The following is a 16,141-nucleotide window of genomic DNA, read 5'->3' on the forward strand; positions in this document are numbered from 1 at the left end:
TGACTCACTCATATTCTTTAACACATGGAGTCAACCATCAGACCGCTCTATCTATAGAACAAACCCACACACACTGTGGCACCTGAGTACTGTCTTGGACCTAATTCCTGTTTGAAGGCTGTAGGAATTAAAGTTCTTCAGTATCTCCCTTGACTGTTAGGCCTTAATACACTACTAGTCAAAAAATAGGGATCGGTAAGAATTTTATTTTTATTGTTTAAAGAAGTCTCTTCTGCTCAGTAAAAAAAACAGTAATATAAGCCATGGCCCCAGGAAGCTTCTATAAACGTTTTTATTAAGTCAAATCAAGATATCACTTTTTGATAAAAGATCACTGGTCTTTTTTTTTCTATCAAGTTTATTGGTTTGCAGGCTGCTGTGCATTTTAATTAAATCTTCAAATGTATTCAAGACCCGTAGCAGCTATTGAGTTTAACATGCACCTGTGGTTAGTGAGGGTGCTAAAACACTCTGTCACATCTGTTTACTCCCCAAAACACACTCATTGAAACCATTTAGACCGACAAGGCAGATTTGTTATTCCTAAAACACTCTTCCTTTTCTCTCTCCTGTACATGCATAAAATGTTTTGCTATCCTAATTAGGAGACTTCTGCTTCTACCTGCCATCTGGGGGGAAATACAAATCTAATGACGCTTTTGATTTAATCTTGTTATTTACGGAATAACTCTTCTGAAAACTCCATAAGGAATCGTAAATTGGAAACTCCCACTGTTAGTTGTTGATGTATCGAGGCCCTGTAATGCAAATTTGATCTACTAAGACATTTCCCTGCATGCATTTTCAGTTTATGAGCAGCAATCTAACATGTACCGTTTGTTCAGGGTGCTTGTTATGGTCCTTATATCTTATGATCGTTTTAGGTTGTAATTTTTCATAATACAAGAAATGTAATTTAAAATGGCATGAATATGTTTCTTTGCAAAAAAAAAAAAAAGTATTTTATAGGTTTAAACATGAAAGGAATGATCTCGTGTTGCAAAAATAATAGAAAGCATCAATTATTTTAATTAACTAAAAAAATAAAAAAACATTTTAATAGATCATTAAAATTAAAACACAATCAGGGCATTTAAAATCTGCAACCTTTTGGTTACCGGCCCTGATACTACTACTACTAAGCTACATATATTATCAATGTTGAAAACAGAATAAAAAAATAAAAAAAAAGTCTTTTGTAACATTAAAAATGTCTTTTCTGTCATTATTATAATGCATCCTTGTTACATAAAAAAAATGGTATTGACAAACTAATGAACGGTAGTGCATATAGTGCTTACGGTGGCCCATTAGTGCACATCACAACAAAACTGATACAGCAAACGCAAGTTAACAACATAGCGGAATCAAGCCCCAACACAATGGAAACAAGCCACAAGACAACATAATCAAACCAGAACACAACGGATCAAGCTACAATGTAACGGAATCAAGCCACAACAGAAAGACATTTTTTGGAGTGTGTAGCAGCCATCAAAATCAAAATTTGTTGATATTTACAAAATACAATTAAGTTGTTCAGTGAAAACACTGAAAATCTTTGCACTTTTGTCAGTCAAATAAAGTTGAAAGAGAATTAACAAATTACAGATTCTTACAGATTTTAATTGCATTTTACAAAATGTCCCAACTTTTCTTGATTTGGGGTTGTATTATGATCACTCTGTTCCTCACTTTGCATTTTTCGTCTACTTTTAAGGGTGTGTGGGGTTCTGTCTGGACCGTTTGCTTCTGAGCTGTCTCTGCGCCTGCTACAGTGCCTGCGCTTGTCCGACGCTCCATGCTTCTACGGCCTGCCCTCTCTTGAGCGCACGCTCAGGACCATGGCCCATGTGACCGCCCTGCCCGGCTGGAGCACACACGCACCCAGCATGGAGCCAAACACACTCTGCCTCAAATACCTCAGTGGCCTCTTGGAAGTATGCATACACACATGTTCTCAAGTGCCTCGGATACACACTAGAATATATTTTGCGCAGATTATATACACACTTCCTGTTTCTCTCATCCAGACAGAACACATTAAACGCACACTCACACGCAGGGTCCAAGATGTTCCCAAACACTTGAGCATGAATCACTTCATACAAATCAGCCGAGTCTCAGCTGGATCTCATATTTTTGCATCAATATTGCTCTATAACCTAATTAAACTCTTAACTTAAAGGAATAGTTCACTTAAAAATGAAAATTTTGTCATCATTTACTCACCCTCAAGTTGTTTCAAACCTGTATGAATTTCTTTCTTCTGCTGAACACAAAGGAAGATATTTTGAAGAATGTCGGTAACCAGATAGTTGATGGACCCCATTGACTTCCATAGTAGGAAAAAAAATACTGTGGAAGCCAATGGGGTCCAACTGTTTGGCATACTTGAATATACCTTGACATCTAGGTGGGTTGGTCAAAAAAAATAGCAAATGAAAATATGTAATTGAAACACAAATGACCCCTATTCGTCTCCCAGACAGCTAATTATGATCGTGTTTGACTGCTCTTCCCAGGTCATCTCTTCATTCTACGTTGATTTGGGAGGAAACTCAATGTCCTTCATGGGCAAAGGAGTGACAAAAAATGCTGTTATCTGCCTGCTTCACCTGTCACATGAGATGATGAAAGAAACCAAAAACGAGGTCAGAAACGCCTTTGCAATTGAAAATTATATCAGAAGGCTTTGAAACTGACACAAGGGGGTGCTAACACTTCTTCTAATCAATTTAGTGAACATGATATTGGTCGATTATATTGGTTTATAACTAGAAACCTGTTTAAAAGGATAGTTCACCCAAAAATGAAAATTCTGTCATCATTTACTCCCCCTCATGTTGTTCCAAATCGGTACGAGTTTCTTTCTTCTGATGAACATAAAAGAAGATATGAAGAATGTTGGTAACCAAATTCTTCAAAATATTTCCTCTTTTATGTTAATCAGAAGACATGATGAACTATCCCTTTAATACTAAGTTTGATTATTATACTACCAATTAAGTATCGGTTACATTAGTACAGCAGTTTTACGCTCCACGCTTTGTGTGTTTAAGGACTGGATATCTTTGTGGTCTTTGGGGCGTGAGCAAAGTTCTGATGAGCAGAGTGCCTCCCAGCTTGGCTTAGCCTGGTTAATTCCCCTGTGGGTGGACCGAGACCCTGAGGTGAGACCTTCACATCTAAAATAAACATTGGGGACTATATAGTAGGTACTCCACATGAAGTATTGTTTTGAATAGTTGACATGAACTACTTTTTGGAAATTTACATCTCCTGTGTTGTGACATGCTAAGTTTAATCTAAAACAGTTTTAGCTAATTATTTTATTCTCATTATGAATGCAGCTTTCCTTTATAAATGTTAATTGAGAGACTACATTGAAATAATAATTATTATTTTTTATTTTTTTTTAATACACCCTATGACCATTTAAAATTAACTAATGGGGAAGTTAGCGTTTTTGTATTTTTTTTCTATTTATTAACATTTTGAATTAGCTTAGTTTTATATTTTCAGTTTTCATTTTAGTTTTAGTAATTTTATGTGCTTTTGTCATTCTTAATTTCTATAATTTTTTTATTATTATCATTACTTTTAACATATTTATTACCTTTATTTAACCAGAAAAAAACTCATTGAGATTAATCACAGTATCATCGGCATAGAAATGAAAATTTGCGTTGGAGACATTTTGATCAAGATTGTTGATGTATAATATAAATAGGAGTGGTCCCAGCACTGACCCCTGGGGCACACCCTTGAATATACTAAGAGGGCTTATTTAGCTTTAATTTATTTTTATTTCAGTTTTAGTATTAGTAATTTTAGTACCATAACTTAAGCTTATTTCTATTTTATTTTATGACAGCATCATTTAAATTAAATTCAGTAAACAACACTGCCAGTTAAAGAACATGATATATTTTCCCATATACATTTATATCAATTGTAAACCTAAAATTATTTTGACAAAAGTCCATGGACATGAAATGCATGAAAGTTGAATGAGCAAAGTTCTGATGAGCAGCTTGGCTTGGCCTGGTTAATTCCCCTGTGGGTGGACCGAGACCCTGAGGTGAGACCTTCACGTCTAACATAAACATTGGGACTGTACAGTAGGTACTCAACATGAAGTATCGTTTTGAATAGTTGACATGAAATACTTTTTGTAGGTTTACATCTCCTGTGTTGTGACATGCTAAGTTTAATCTAAAACAGTTTTAAACAGTTTTTGCTAATTATTTTATTCTCATTATGAATGCAGCTTTCCTGTATACATGTTAATTGAGAGACTACATTGATTATTTTATTTTTATTTATTTTTTACACCCTGGGACCATTTAAAATTAACTAATGAACTAATCCATGGACATGAAACACATGAAAGTTGAATCAGCTACCCACAGATTTTCTTAAACTTAATTTTTTTTTTCTTGAACTTGAGTTGTGTTAAAAGATGTACATTCACTGTACACTGGCGCTGAATGCAATCATAGTCTATGTAAAATTATTAAATATGCGTCTGTAATTGTGATGATAACCTTATCTAGCAATTTGTGTGCCTTGGCCTTCTATTTTGGATGGTTTTCCCAAGTACCCCTGCATGTCCAGGCCTCCCTCAGATCAGCAGATGCTGAGCACTGAAAATAATGGGCATGATAAACACAAATTTGTGCCAGTGTTACATGCCAAAGAGCCCATGGCAGTTAGCACTGCCAAGCACATGTGCAGGGTCTGAGCACGAGTGTGTGTTTGTCTGGCTCTAGGTGCGCTGTGCCAGCCTGGCTGTGGGTGCGGCTCTGAGTTCGCTGGAGAGAGGGTGTGTGGCGCTGTCAGAGAGTTGCCAGAACATTTCAGGCGGCCTGTGGGCCACGGTACTCAACATCCTGCTGGAGAGACAGGAGTGCAGTATGGTGCGCCGAGAGGTGAGTCCATCCAGCTTCAGCTTGAACACAATGCAAAAAACTGAGTGTTTACCCATACTGCCTCAGACTGAGAGTCTAGGGACCAGCACTCTGACCGCTCACTGGCCATCTGATGCATATTGGACTCAAATTCGTGCTTGTTGAAATCACCAGTTCAAAACTGACAGGCTAATTTTTCTTTGTGGCACAATTTGTTCCAGATAAACCCTACCTAGGTCACATATAATGAAATTAGTAAGGGCTAATGTAAATCCAGCCGGTTGTTACTCCACTTTGTGTCAGGGTCCTGATCACCATGTCAGGGTTTAATTTGCTATAACAACCAACTGGATGTACATTATCTCGCTTATTACACAGCTACTTGCCTCATAAGTGAGTAAGTAGACATGAAATATTGATTTGAGTTGAAATATTTTATTAGCTCGCCTCATTAAATGCAAATCCTCAAAGAAAACCATTTCTTATTAAGCAGATTTGAGCCTAGATGAATGAACAAGTTCAAACAAAATGGACATTTAAGGGATAATGTACAGTCATGTCACTTATTATATAGCTTTTCACCATATAAATAATGATAGGGACATGAAATATTGATTTGAGAAGAAACTGCTTTAATGGATTATAAGATAATAAACCGTTAAGATTTTACAGTGTGCAAAACAATCACAAGAAGACCGCTTCAACAATATTACTGTTGGCCTACTATTAATACAGAAGTCCTTTGGTTTCATTTTACAGTAAATGCAGTCGATACTCGATAACTGAGGTGCAAGATGGCACCAGATACGTTGAAATGAAACGAGAGAGAGCACATCTGTGGTGTGATACGAGAGACACGCTGGCCTCTAATTTTCGGATGTATTAGACAATGTTTACTTTAAACTCTTTGCATTTCAGTGAGGAAAGTTTTGATGCCATTATCTTATCCGTATAATGCCTAATAAAGTAGTGTTTATAAGAGCAGTTCTGCTTTGTTAACAGGGGTAACAGTTAAATTTTTACTGCTCCATAAGGGCCATCTGTCAAAGAGTGAATTTGCATTTTCATTCAAAGCATCTGCCGTTTTTGTTCAGAGTCCAATGCGAAGATTGACCCATATTTTTACACAGCTTACACTGGAATGTAAGGCTGAAATGTTAGGTTTATTATTTTATAAAACTAGTTTTTTTCAAAACTTTGGTTTAGGACAGTGTTTTTCAATCCACAAGTTGAGAAACACTGTCCTAAACCAAAGTTTTACCCCTGTTACCCCTGTTAACAAAGCAGAACTGCTCTTATAAACACTACTTTATGAGGCATTATACGGATAAGATAATGGCATCAAAACTTTCCTCACTGAAATGCATTTCCTCACTGAAATGCATACATTTTTTTTTAGGAATTTGGTCCATTTTCTAAGAAATTGGGTTGTGGCCTAATGACTATGGGAGAATGTGGGTCCCATGGTTAAACCAGTTGTGGACTACTGGTTTAGGATGTTACCATAGATTTTGAGCACTCCCCCCCCCATAATAATATGAGTTCAAGCTTAGGGAAGAACGAGCTGGGAACCTGCGCACGTTCAACAAAATTCTATCTTTTCAAATCAATCAGACGGCCACTTCCTGTATAAGTGGGCGGTTCTCGGTTAGAATAAGCTGCAATGATGATTAGACTTAGTCAGAAAGGGTTCGGAAGTCATGTTATTTCAGATCTGTGATAGATTTCTGAATGTTTTATTATTAGTACAGGTTTCGAACTAGGCGTATTTGACCAGGAAGAGGGGACAAAAGAGGTTAAACCCATATATACACGGTGGCACTACACACAAAATAATCTTAACTATTCCTCAGTCACAGTTTAAAAAGGATTGTGTTTGCATTTCTCTCTTTTGAAGGAATTTGCTTGCTTTCTGCGATTTCCACTGAGAATTCAACCAGCATGCATTTCCATTCATTTGCAAGAAGATGGCAGTGTTTCTGACTTTTATGTTTCCCTTCCCTATAGGCAGCGTTTATTTTGCAAAACCTCCTTGTGATGCCAATGCCTGCTAATGCAGAAGAGGCCAAAGAGTGTGCCTGGCAGGTATGTTTACATGAGAATAAACTTTAAGAACTGAATATCAATATCACAGCCGGTCTTAAAAGCTCTGTAGACATAACAAATCTGTCTATGGTGATTTCTGGTTTCCTCAGTATTAAATTTCCCCCTTTTCTTAACATTTTATCTTGTGTCCCTTTCTTGTGTCTCCCAGAGCCCCTGCGTGCATGATGAGGATTCAGGACTGTGTCTGGTTGGGCTTCCTGCCCTGCAGGCTCTGTTGTACCACTGCCAGTTTTTTGAAAGCGTGGGCCAGATGGTGAAGAGCTGTTACATGGGCAGACATGCCTTCACCCTCAGCCCCCCTCCTCCGCCAGCCAATGTCACCCAGGGTACGTCGTCCACGCGCCCAGAGCACTGCCAGCTATTAGTGGATGTCTGACTCTTTGGCATCCATATGCTTACACACATTATTAATACTGTTCTGTACTAGAGATCATGGCGGGTGTGCCGCATATTTTAGATGATGGTGTTTATATTTATCATTCTTGTTATAACAAAATGTTAATTTTAGTACGCTGTTAGCGGCAATTATTCCAGTGCATATAATTTAGTTGTAAATATGACTGTGTTATTTGTAAATGAAGCAGTCTGTGTTTCTTTCTGTTCGTGTAGAGACAGATCTGAATGATTCTCTAAAGCACTGGAGAGAGATGCTTGCTCCTCTAAACCAAACTCATGGCTCAGGATCCATGTCCACCTCCAGTACTCTAGTTAGTAGACCATTTTATTTGTGGTTGACCAATGGTATTTTTACCAATGTTTTTTTTCTAGTGATTTAATGTCCATAAATTATACACTACTGAGTTTGGGGTCAGTAAGATTGCCTTTTTGAAAGAAATTAATACTTTTATTCACAAGGACGCATTTAATGTCAACAGTGACCGTAAAGATATTCATTATCTTAATAAGATTTCTTTCTCAAATAAATGCGCTTTTGTTGTACTTTCTATTCATCAAAGTATCCTGGAAAAAAAAAATTAGGTTACACAAAATATTAAGCTGCACAACTGTTTTTCAAAATTGATAATAAGAAATGTTTCTTGAGCAGCAAATCAGCATATTAGAATGATTTTTGAAGGATCATGCGACACTGAAGACTGGAGTAATGATGCTGTAAATCGAGCTTTGCCATCACAGTAATAAATTGCCTTTTAAAATATAGAACTAAATAGGATTTTCAAATATTATAATAAATATAAAACAGTTATGTTTAATTATAATAAAATGTTTTCATTTTTGAATAAATAAATGCTGCCTTTGTGATCATAAGAGACTTCTTTCAAAAAATTTTTTTTAAATTGTACCTACCCAAAACTTTTGAGCAGTAGTGTATTTAATTTAAGATATTGTGTTATAATGTAATGTAAAATAATATAGTTATTATTAGTTATACCCATATAATATGATATAATTTAATATCCTGATCACTATATTATATTATATTATATTATATTAAATACGCAACTGTTTTCAAATTGTTATCATGCCGGTTTGTGTTCTTCAGATTCCCTCAGGAAGCTCTAGTGGGACACATTCTCCAGTTCCGACTTCAGGTGTTGTTGGAATCCAGGACACTCCAGTTAACAGACTCACTGCTCAGGGTATGACTCTTTTTAGGGGGGAGGGGAGATTTTTACTGACAGTTTAGTCTTGAGAGGAATGTTTCTTTCAGTCTTTAGTGATTTGAGTCTTTCTGCTGTTAATTCTTTGTGTTGTAGGTCAGAGTGACACGGACAGCTCAGACTCCGCCCTCACTCAAGAGTCCCACCCAGGGGGAAGGACCGAGCCTGTTGCTATAGTAACCCCTCACCTGTTGCTATCTGTGTGCGGTCTACTGGACAACCTGCTGGCTGTGCTTCCCGAGTTTAGTCTCTCTGCACTCAAGCACAACCAAATACTTCAGAGCATGGCCAGGTTAGAGAGACATGTGAAGACAAACAGATATTGTGCAGAATTCTGGCATTATTTAAATATTACAAGTCACCTTTATTTATATATGCATTGTTTCAAAGCAGTTTTACAGTAATAGACAGGAAAATTATTAAAACCAGCTCTACAGAACACAGTAAAATTAGTGACTTTATTTTTTACTAATGTAAATGTTTACTAAAAAAAATAGTTAATATTAGCAGTTAATCACAGTTATTCACATCAGTTAATCACAGTCATTGCACATGTAGATGTATGACATAATGCAGACCCATGCACCAGGGTTATTGTCATTAACTAAAACTATTAAAAGCATTTCTGTTAATTGAAATAAAGCTGAAATAAAAAAAAAAGATATAAATATTGGTTGCACTTTATTTTTCAGTACATGCATTTACAGTGTACTTACCACAGAACATACTGGGTAATATAAGGTAACTAAATGGGTTAAGGTTAGTTTTATGTGTAGGTTCAGGGTTAGTATCTAGTTATTACCCAGTTATTGCAATTACTATAATAAGCAAATAGTATGTACATGGGGAACAGGACTGTAAAATGAAGTGCTACCTAAATATTAGTTGAAAAACAAAAATTAGAAATGTTGCTTTGGCAATAAACTGAAACAAGTTTAAGTTGATGCACTAAAATTATTAACTGGAAATAAATAAAAACTAAAATTAACTAAATCCGAAATCTAAATAAATTAAACCTAAATAGCAGTGTTTAAAAAAAAAAAAAAGACAAAAGCACATAACGAAATTACTAAAAATGAAACTAAAATTAACAATATATACATAAAAAAGCGAATTCAAAACATTAATAAAACTAAAATAAAAATGCTGTGATCACCTCTTACCCTATTTTCACACATTTACTTTGTTCTCATGGTTTACCTGACAACACAACCACATCCTGCCTGCCTTCTGCCCACTATCACTAAATGCCAAATTGTGGTGGAATTGTCTGTTGTCAAAGAGAAAGACTGTAAAAAGAATGAATGTAAAGAATGTAAAAAAAGGACACAAAACATGTTTTAAGTTAGATTCCATTTATTTATTTATTTGTTTGTTTGTTTGTTTCTATATGTATTCATCTATTTAGACTGGGAAAAAAACCCTGTGAGCTCAGCTGCATGACTTCCTGTTGGTTTTGTGCTGTCTGTTTCAGTGTGGTGGATGCCGCGACCATATCTCAATGTGTCAGTGAGTTAAGGACACCTCTTCTGCCAGCTGCTATGGAAGATGCTAGGAACCAGGTGCATTATGGGATTTTCTACCTCCACTTAAACACTAATCTGTCATAAGGGAATGTACGCCTGCAGAACGCCACTGAAAGCCAGGAAAATATCCACAAAATTGGAACACAAACACATTCACAAACTTCTATATGTCCTCCACAACATGCATGTTTTTTTATTGGTTTTTTATTTATATTTTTGATCATTTGATTAATATTTTTAACTAACAATGTAGTACTGTTAAGGTCAATTCACATCGCCCCAACAGATGGCAACAGGCACTTCATCAGGTTTTGTCGGATCAGTGTGGTATCTGTCAGAGTCTGTTGCCGTCTGTTGGAGCTTGTTTTCTCCGATTGAACATGTTGAATCGGAATTAGAATGTCTGAGAACTGACGTGCTGGTCTTTAGTGGTATCTCACACATTTTACCATGAATAAATCCCTTCCCCTTCAAAAATCTACACATTAACTGCAAAACAAGTCAGCAGATTTTGATGCAAACTCTTAGTGTATGTGAACAGCAAAGTATATTTCAAAGTATAGTCAATTTGATAGTATATCTGAACTCAGGCGGTCCACACATGCTCACTAGAAAGTTTCATCTTTGTTCAGTGTCTGGGATATTTTTCTTCAGAAGTTATGACTGATAAAAATGTCTTTAAACTCATTTAAACTAGAATTGCGATATATCTTAACTAACTTATAAAAGCTATCTTAACTTACTTAAATGCTTAAAGGGGTGGTTGATTATGATTTCACTTTTCTGTTTTTGCTGTTTGAGCATAAACAACATCTGCAAAGTTACAACGCTCAAAGTTCAAAGCAAAGGAAGATATTTGCTTTTAAAGAAATCATTTAATGACTACAACAAATGGCTGGTAGGGACTACATGACATTCCTCCCTAAAATTTACATAAACCCCGCCCCCAGGAACATGCATGTTGAGAAGAGGAAAAGTTGTTGCAGTAGAGCAAATTTGTGAGTCTGCTCAAGCTGTCGCATCCGTCTTTTCACATGCAATACACTACGTAACACAAATGCAATAGCATGTCACTCTGTAGGCATCTTACAACAGTTCCCACACTAGCGATTTATAGATTATCATGATAGAATATGCTAATTGAAGATAGTTAACTCCACATCAGCAACATAAATTCATCAACCAACCATTCAGAAACATCCTGTTGCATTTCTACATGTTGTTACTTCTTCTTGAGTCTCTCCATCATTGTCCGACTCCAGTTTAAACATAAAAGGTTGAACAGTTTCTGACATTTTAGTGCTTGTCTGCATGAGGTAATTGGAGCTGCTAACACACACACACACACACACACACACACACACACACACACACACACACACACACACACACACACACACAAGCTCTTAAAGCTCCTCCCTCTGTGCCGGGAGCAGCAGCTCATTTGCATTTAAAGGGACACACATGAAACGATGTGTTTTTACTGACCCACAAAAAGGGACAATTTTAACACAATGTAAAAAATTATCTGTGAGGTATTTTGAGCTAAAACTTCATACACACACTCTGGGGACAACAGAGACTTATTTTACATATTGTAAAAAGGGGCATTATACCACCCCTTTAAACTAACATCATCAATATGGTATTTTAGCGGTCTTCAGTAGGTTGTTGTTTTGTTTCTTCAGTTTGTACCATCTAGAGGGCAAACTAATCACGGCACATGTGTGAGCCTACAGAGATACGCGGTTAGAAAAATCTGGCATACTATTCTGATGACATTTTTTTACATCACACACACTGGTTTTTACACTAAGCTAGGGTATTTGAACAATGTATTCTTTGTGCTTAAAGGGATAGTTCATCAAAAAAGGAAAATTCTGTCATTTCCAAAAAGGTCATAAAGATGATTTAATTTAGGCTTTTATTCACACAAACACATGCGTGTCACGTGCTAGAATAAACTTCATTGGTTCTCGTGCATCAAGCACAAACATTTGAGCTTCTGTTTACCATATTCAATGTGCTCTATGTATGCGTGTCAATAATTAAGATGTACTTTAAAAGCCTAAATTAAATCTGTTTATAAAGTGATTGAATCTCTTCACAAGAATTAGATTAAACTGTTCTATTCATAGAGCTTTTATTACCATTTCAGATCCTCTAAGTTTTGATTACCTTGACCTTCAGTGGAAGGGCAGAAACTTGTCAGTTTTTGTTAAAATATCTTAATTTGTGTTTTGAAGATTAACCAAAGTCTTATAGGGTTGGAACAAGGGTGAGTGATGACAGAAATGTTTTTGGTGAACTAACCCTTTACGCCATACATCATATTCTTTTTAATTTAAGTACACACACATGCTAGAAAAAAGGCCTCATGGTTTCTGGTTCAGTTCCACTTTGTCTTCAACACAGTGCCAATTAGTCGGCTATTTGTTTTCGTTTAGGGTTGTGAAACCAAAGTGCTGCATGTGTGTTTTTTTCTCACAGGTAACTCGCACTCGTTACCACTGACTCTGTCTTTCCCTCCCATCACCCCCTTGTTTCTCCCTCAGGTGCTGAGTAGCTTGTATTATGTGCAAAGTTTGTGTAAGCTCCTGCAGTCAGCAGCGATGCACAGTGAGGATGCACCGTTCCACCGAGAGCTCTTCAAACCCCTGCTGAACAACCTAATTTCCATCCTCATGCTGTCTGTCACTGACTTGGGTAACACAAAACGTCCTCAGCAAAACCTTTCAAACAAGACCTTCAAATGAAAGAAAAGTGTTTTTAGATGAGTGTGTGGTTGTTTTGGTCCTTAGATGCGCAGGCCCAGGGTGCAGTGCTCAACACCTGGGCGGATGTGTTGATGCTCCTGGCTACTCTGCTGCGCAGGAACCAAGCTGCGGTCGGCCCATCTGTCGGTGTGGCACTGGGGAAACACTGGCAGTGCTTTTCAGGTGACACACACACACATACACACACCAAAGTGTGTTACAAAGGGTAGAGACAGGCAAATGGAGAGGGAAGGCAGAAGGAAACAGAAGAGTACAAAGAAAAAATGGTGGCAAGCCTGATGAAAGTGCATAGGGACGGAAGGGAAAGAAAGATTGAGGAGTTTAGATGGAAGAGGATGTGCTGGATAGATGTTGAGAATGAAGGAGACAGATGAGGAGATGGAGACAGATGCAGTGGGAGGCCAGCTCATTATGCTTGTATATGTGGATGGCTGTCCCTGCTGCATATGACAGACTGGGACAGAGACAGGAAGAACAATCAGCCTGCTTTAGATCTGATGGATGTGGTAGAAAATCCTAAAACAGGTGGGTGGGCAGTAGACTCGCTGACTTGCCTGCAGGTATCCAGGCTTTGGAAGCCCTTTTTAAAAGCCTGCGAGTTTGGAGAGACTTTACGTCAGATGTTCCCTTGTGGTGAAGATTGTTTGTTGTGAAGTTTCGTATATTTTGCATCTTCTTGTCTCGAAGTTTGAGTTCGAGAAAAGCTCTGAAAACTAAATATTAGTATTCTTTATGTTTAGTCTTTGCCCTCTCTCGTGACAGATACCATCCGAGTGTGTTTGAACCAATCGGGCGCGGAGTCTTCTCTCTACACGTCGACCCTGCACTTTCTGTGTGTGTTGTTCACAGAGGAGGCTAAGAGGAGATCAGGTGGCTACACTGAGGATCTGACCAGCAAGGGCCCAAGCTCTTCACTAACAGCGGTCCTGTCTTTTGAGCCTGGAGAGGTCATGTGTGAACTATTATTAGAGGTAACAGATTTAGTTTAGGTTGTGAATGGTCACAGATACAACTTCCGTTGGCTGTTCATAGACAAGGTCCGCGCACAAAATTGGCAAGCACTTTAACAAAACGGGCCATCTCAAATATGATTGGCTGACTATAAAACATGTGACAAGTGCAATTGTAATGTCTATTTATGGTTTTTCATGTTTTTAAAGGGGAAATTTATTTATGTTCTCAAATCTGATTGAAAATGGTGTGTATGTATTAGGGATGTGCCCGAAGTCGAATTCTGCCGAATAATAGAAAAAATATTATTCACTCCTCATGTTTGCTGGATAGCAGGTGAGCCAGGGGATAGTATGATATTATAGCTATTTAATTATTTTATATTTATTATAGCTATATACATCTCTACACAATATAATGAGTGTGTGAAATGAATGAACACAAATCAAGCTGCCGTCTCAGTGCGCCTCTCAGAAATCAGAGCTGATATTTCTCTGTTTTTCTCTCGGAGATGGCAAGCATTTATGTATTCTTTATAATTTGTTCAGATTTGCATTTGTATGCATAGTAAAAGTTGTTTTAGATTAGTAACTATTTAAAACTATTTATAGAGTCTGACTCATTTGAGATTGTGGATGATTCCTGACATAACTCGTACACAAAGTTGCTCTGGAAAATAAAAAATAAAGATTATTTAACATTTAGCATTATTATTTTAATTAAAAGATATAACAAATAAAAAAAAATCGGGATCTGGAAAGGTCCCAGTGCTGGGACTCGAACTCGGGTCGCCCGATAATTAGAATAAATGATACTTTTTTAAAATTTTATAAACATAATTATTTTTTTGAGTTATATTAAGGTATCTTTGTTAATTTTTTAAATAATGAATATGATTTTTTTCTATTCCAGATTCTTTCTCTTTTTCAGTATCCAAAATTCATTATTTTTATTTATTTATTGTTTAATTTACAGCAATATGAGAAGATTCTGTTCCAGGATCCCTTCAAAAAGGTGATGGCCAAAACGTTAATGTCTCTGTTAGCCTGTAGCTCCAGTGCTCAGAGTTACGCATGTAAAGGTAAAGATCATTTCATTGTTTTCAACACACAATTACACAATGAGGAACTATATGCATACGCTAGTGTTCACAACGCAAAGCTCCCTCCCCATTCCACTCAAACCATTTATGGAAATTAAACCACACTGTTTGTTTAAAAGAGAAATCTTCATAGTTTTGATGTCATCACATATTAATTAATATTAACCTTAAAGGTACAGTAGCATAAACATCCTGTGTTATTCTTTAGGAGTCAAAGAGGGTGGAAAATTATCATGTATAATAAAATTACTATGTATTACTTGCCTAGCATAAAAAGTAAACTTCAGGTGGGAAAGGTGCTACATAGTGTAGAAAATGGCCTCCTTAATGCATAGCAGTTAAAAAGGTGCTATAACCTCAACTAGGAGGAAATCTTGCATACACATTCATTTTAGTCCCAGGTTACATTATATTTGTGTTTAATGCCTGATGTCACTGTCTGATGGATGAGTACTCCCTCTTCAGCTGGAGTGATTGACAGCTGTGTGGAACGCATGAAGCACATTTACGCAGAGCTTCACCTGGAGTCTGTGAAAACGGGCAAGAGCACTCACAGGAGGAAGGTACATAGGGTTCCAGCAACATGACAGACAGATTCAACATCAGAAACACTGAAAACCTGTTAAGAGGGAGGAGGGAGGTAGAGGGGGAGCCAGTGCTGTCACAGATGTGACAAAAATGTCAAAACTGAAGCAATCCTTTGGTTCAGTTGATTTAACCAGTTGATTTCCTCATGGTTCCACTTTATAATAACTTTTCATTAATAACATCAACAATCATTATTGCTTATATAATGCAGATCATTGGTGATCTTCATTATATAAACTTGATTCATATATGGGTCAGTGACAAGTTTTATATTATATATATTTTTATTTTAAGAAATAATCATGGTAATTATGCCAAATTATTCTTTCATTTTTATATTATTTAATTAAGCCCTTTTAACAATACTTTCTTTGTTACAATCTTAGGGTTGTTAAACCACCTTGGCAATTTTGTTTTGTTTTGTTTGGGTTTTTTAATGTATAAATACAGACAAAAATTACTATCATGTCTCTTACCATTATTTAAATTAGAAAATATGGGAACTAATCTGTGTTTGAAGTAGGACATTCCTGGATCGACATCCTTTGTTGGTCCTGGA

The 16,141-nt window shown here is 36.7% G+C and overlaps 1 protein-coding gene across 4 annotated transcripts in view; it reads left to right on the forward strand.

Moving 5' to 3' along the window:
• Positions 1-16,141, forward strand: part of rttn (rotatin) — a 56,198-nt gene that overhangs the window by 28,950 nt on the left and 11,107 nt on the right. For all 4 annotated transcript variants that reach the window (XM_079862612.1, XM_079862613.1, XM_079862610.1 and 1 more), the window contains exons 28-42: positions 1,721-1,940; positions 2,526-2,654; positions 3,063-3,173; positions 4,776-4,934; positions 6,921-6,998; positions 7,168-7,345; positions 7,629-7,726; positions 8,521-8,617; positions 8,735-8,930; positions 10,113-10,200; positions 12,720-12,870; positions 12,966-13,103; positions 13,704-13,912; positions 14,868-14,973; positions 15,460-15,557. In XM_079862612.1, the coding sequence (XP_079718738.1) occupies positions 1,721-1,940; positions 2,526-2,654; positions 3,063-3,173; positions 4,776-4,934; positions 6,921-6,998; positions 7,168-7,345; positions 7,629-7,726; positions 8,521-8,617; positions 8,735-8,930; positions 10,113-10,200; positions 12,720-12,870; positions 12,966-13,103; positions 13,704-13,912; positions 14,868-14,973; positions 15,460-15,557 (2,056 nt within the window). The remainder of the gene's footprint in view (positions 1-1,720; positions 1,941-2,525; positions 2,655-3,062; positions 3,174-4,775; positions 4,935-6,920; positions 6,999-7,167; positions 7,346-7,628; positions 7,727-8,520; positions 8,618-8,734; positions 8,931-10,112; positions 10,201-12,719; positions 12,871-12,965; positions 13,104-13,703; positions 13,913-14,867; positions 14,974-15,459; positions 15,558-16,141) is intronic.

Source organism: Squalius cephalus (genome assembly GCF_949319135.1).
Source record: "Squalius cephalus genome assembly, chromosome: 25".
In the NCBI taxonomy this organism is placed as follows: domain Eukaryota; kingdom Metazoa; phylum Chordata; class Actinopteri; order Cypriniformes; family Leuciscidae; genus Squalius; species Squalius cephalus.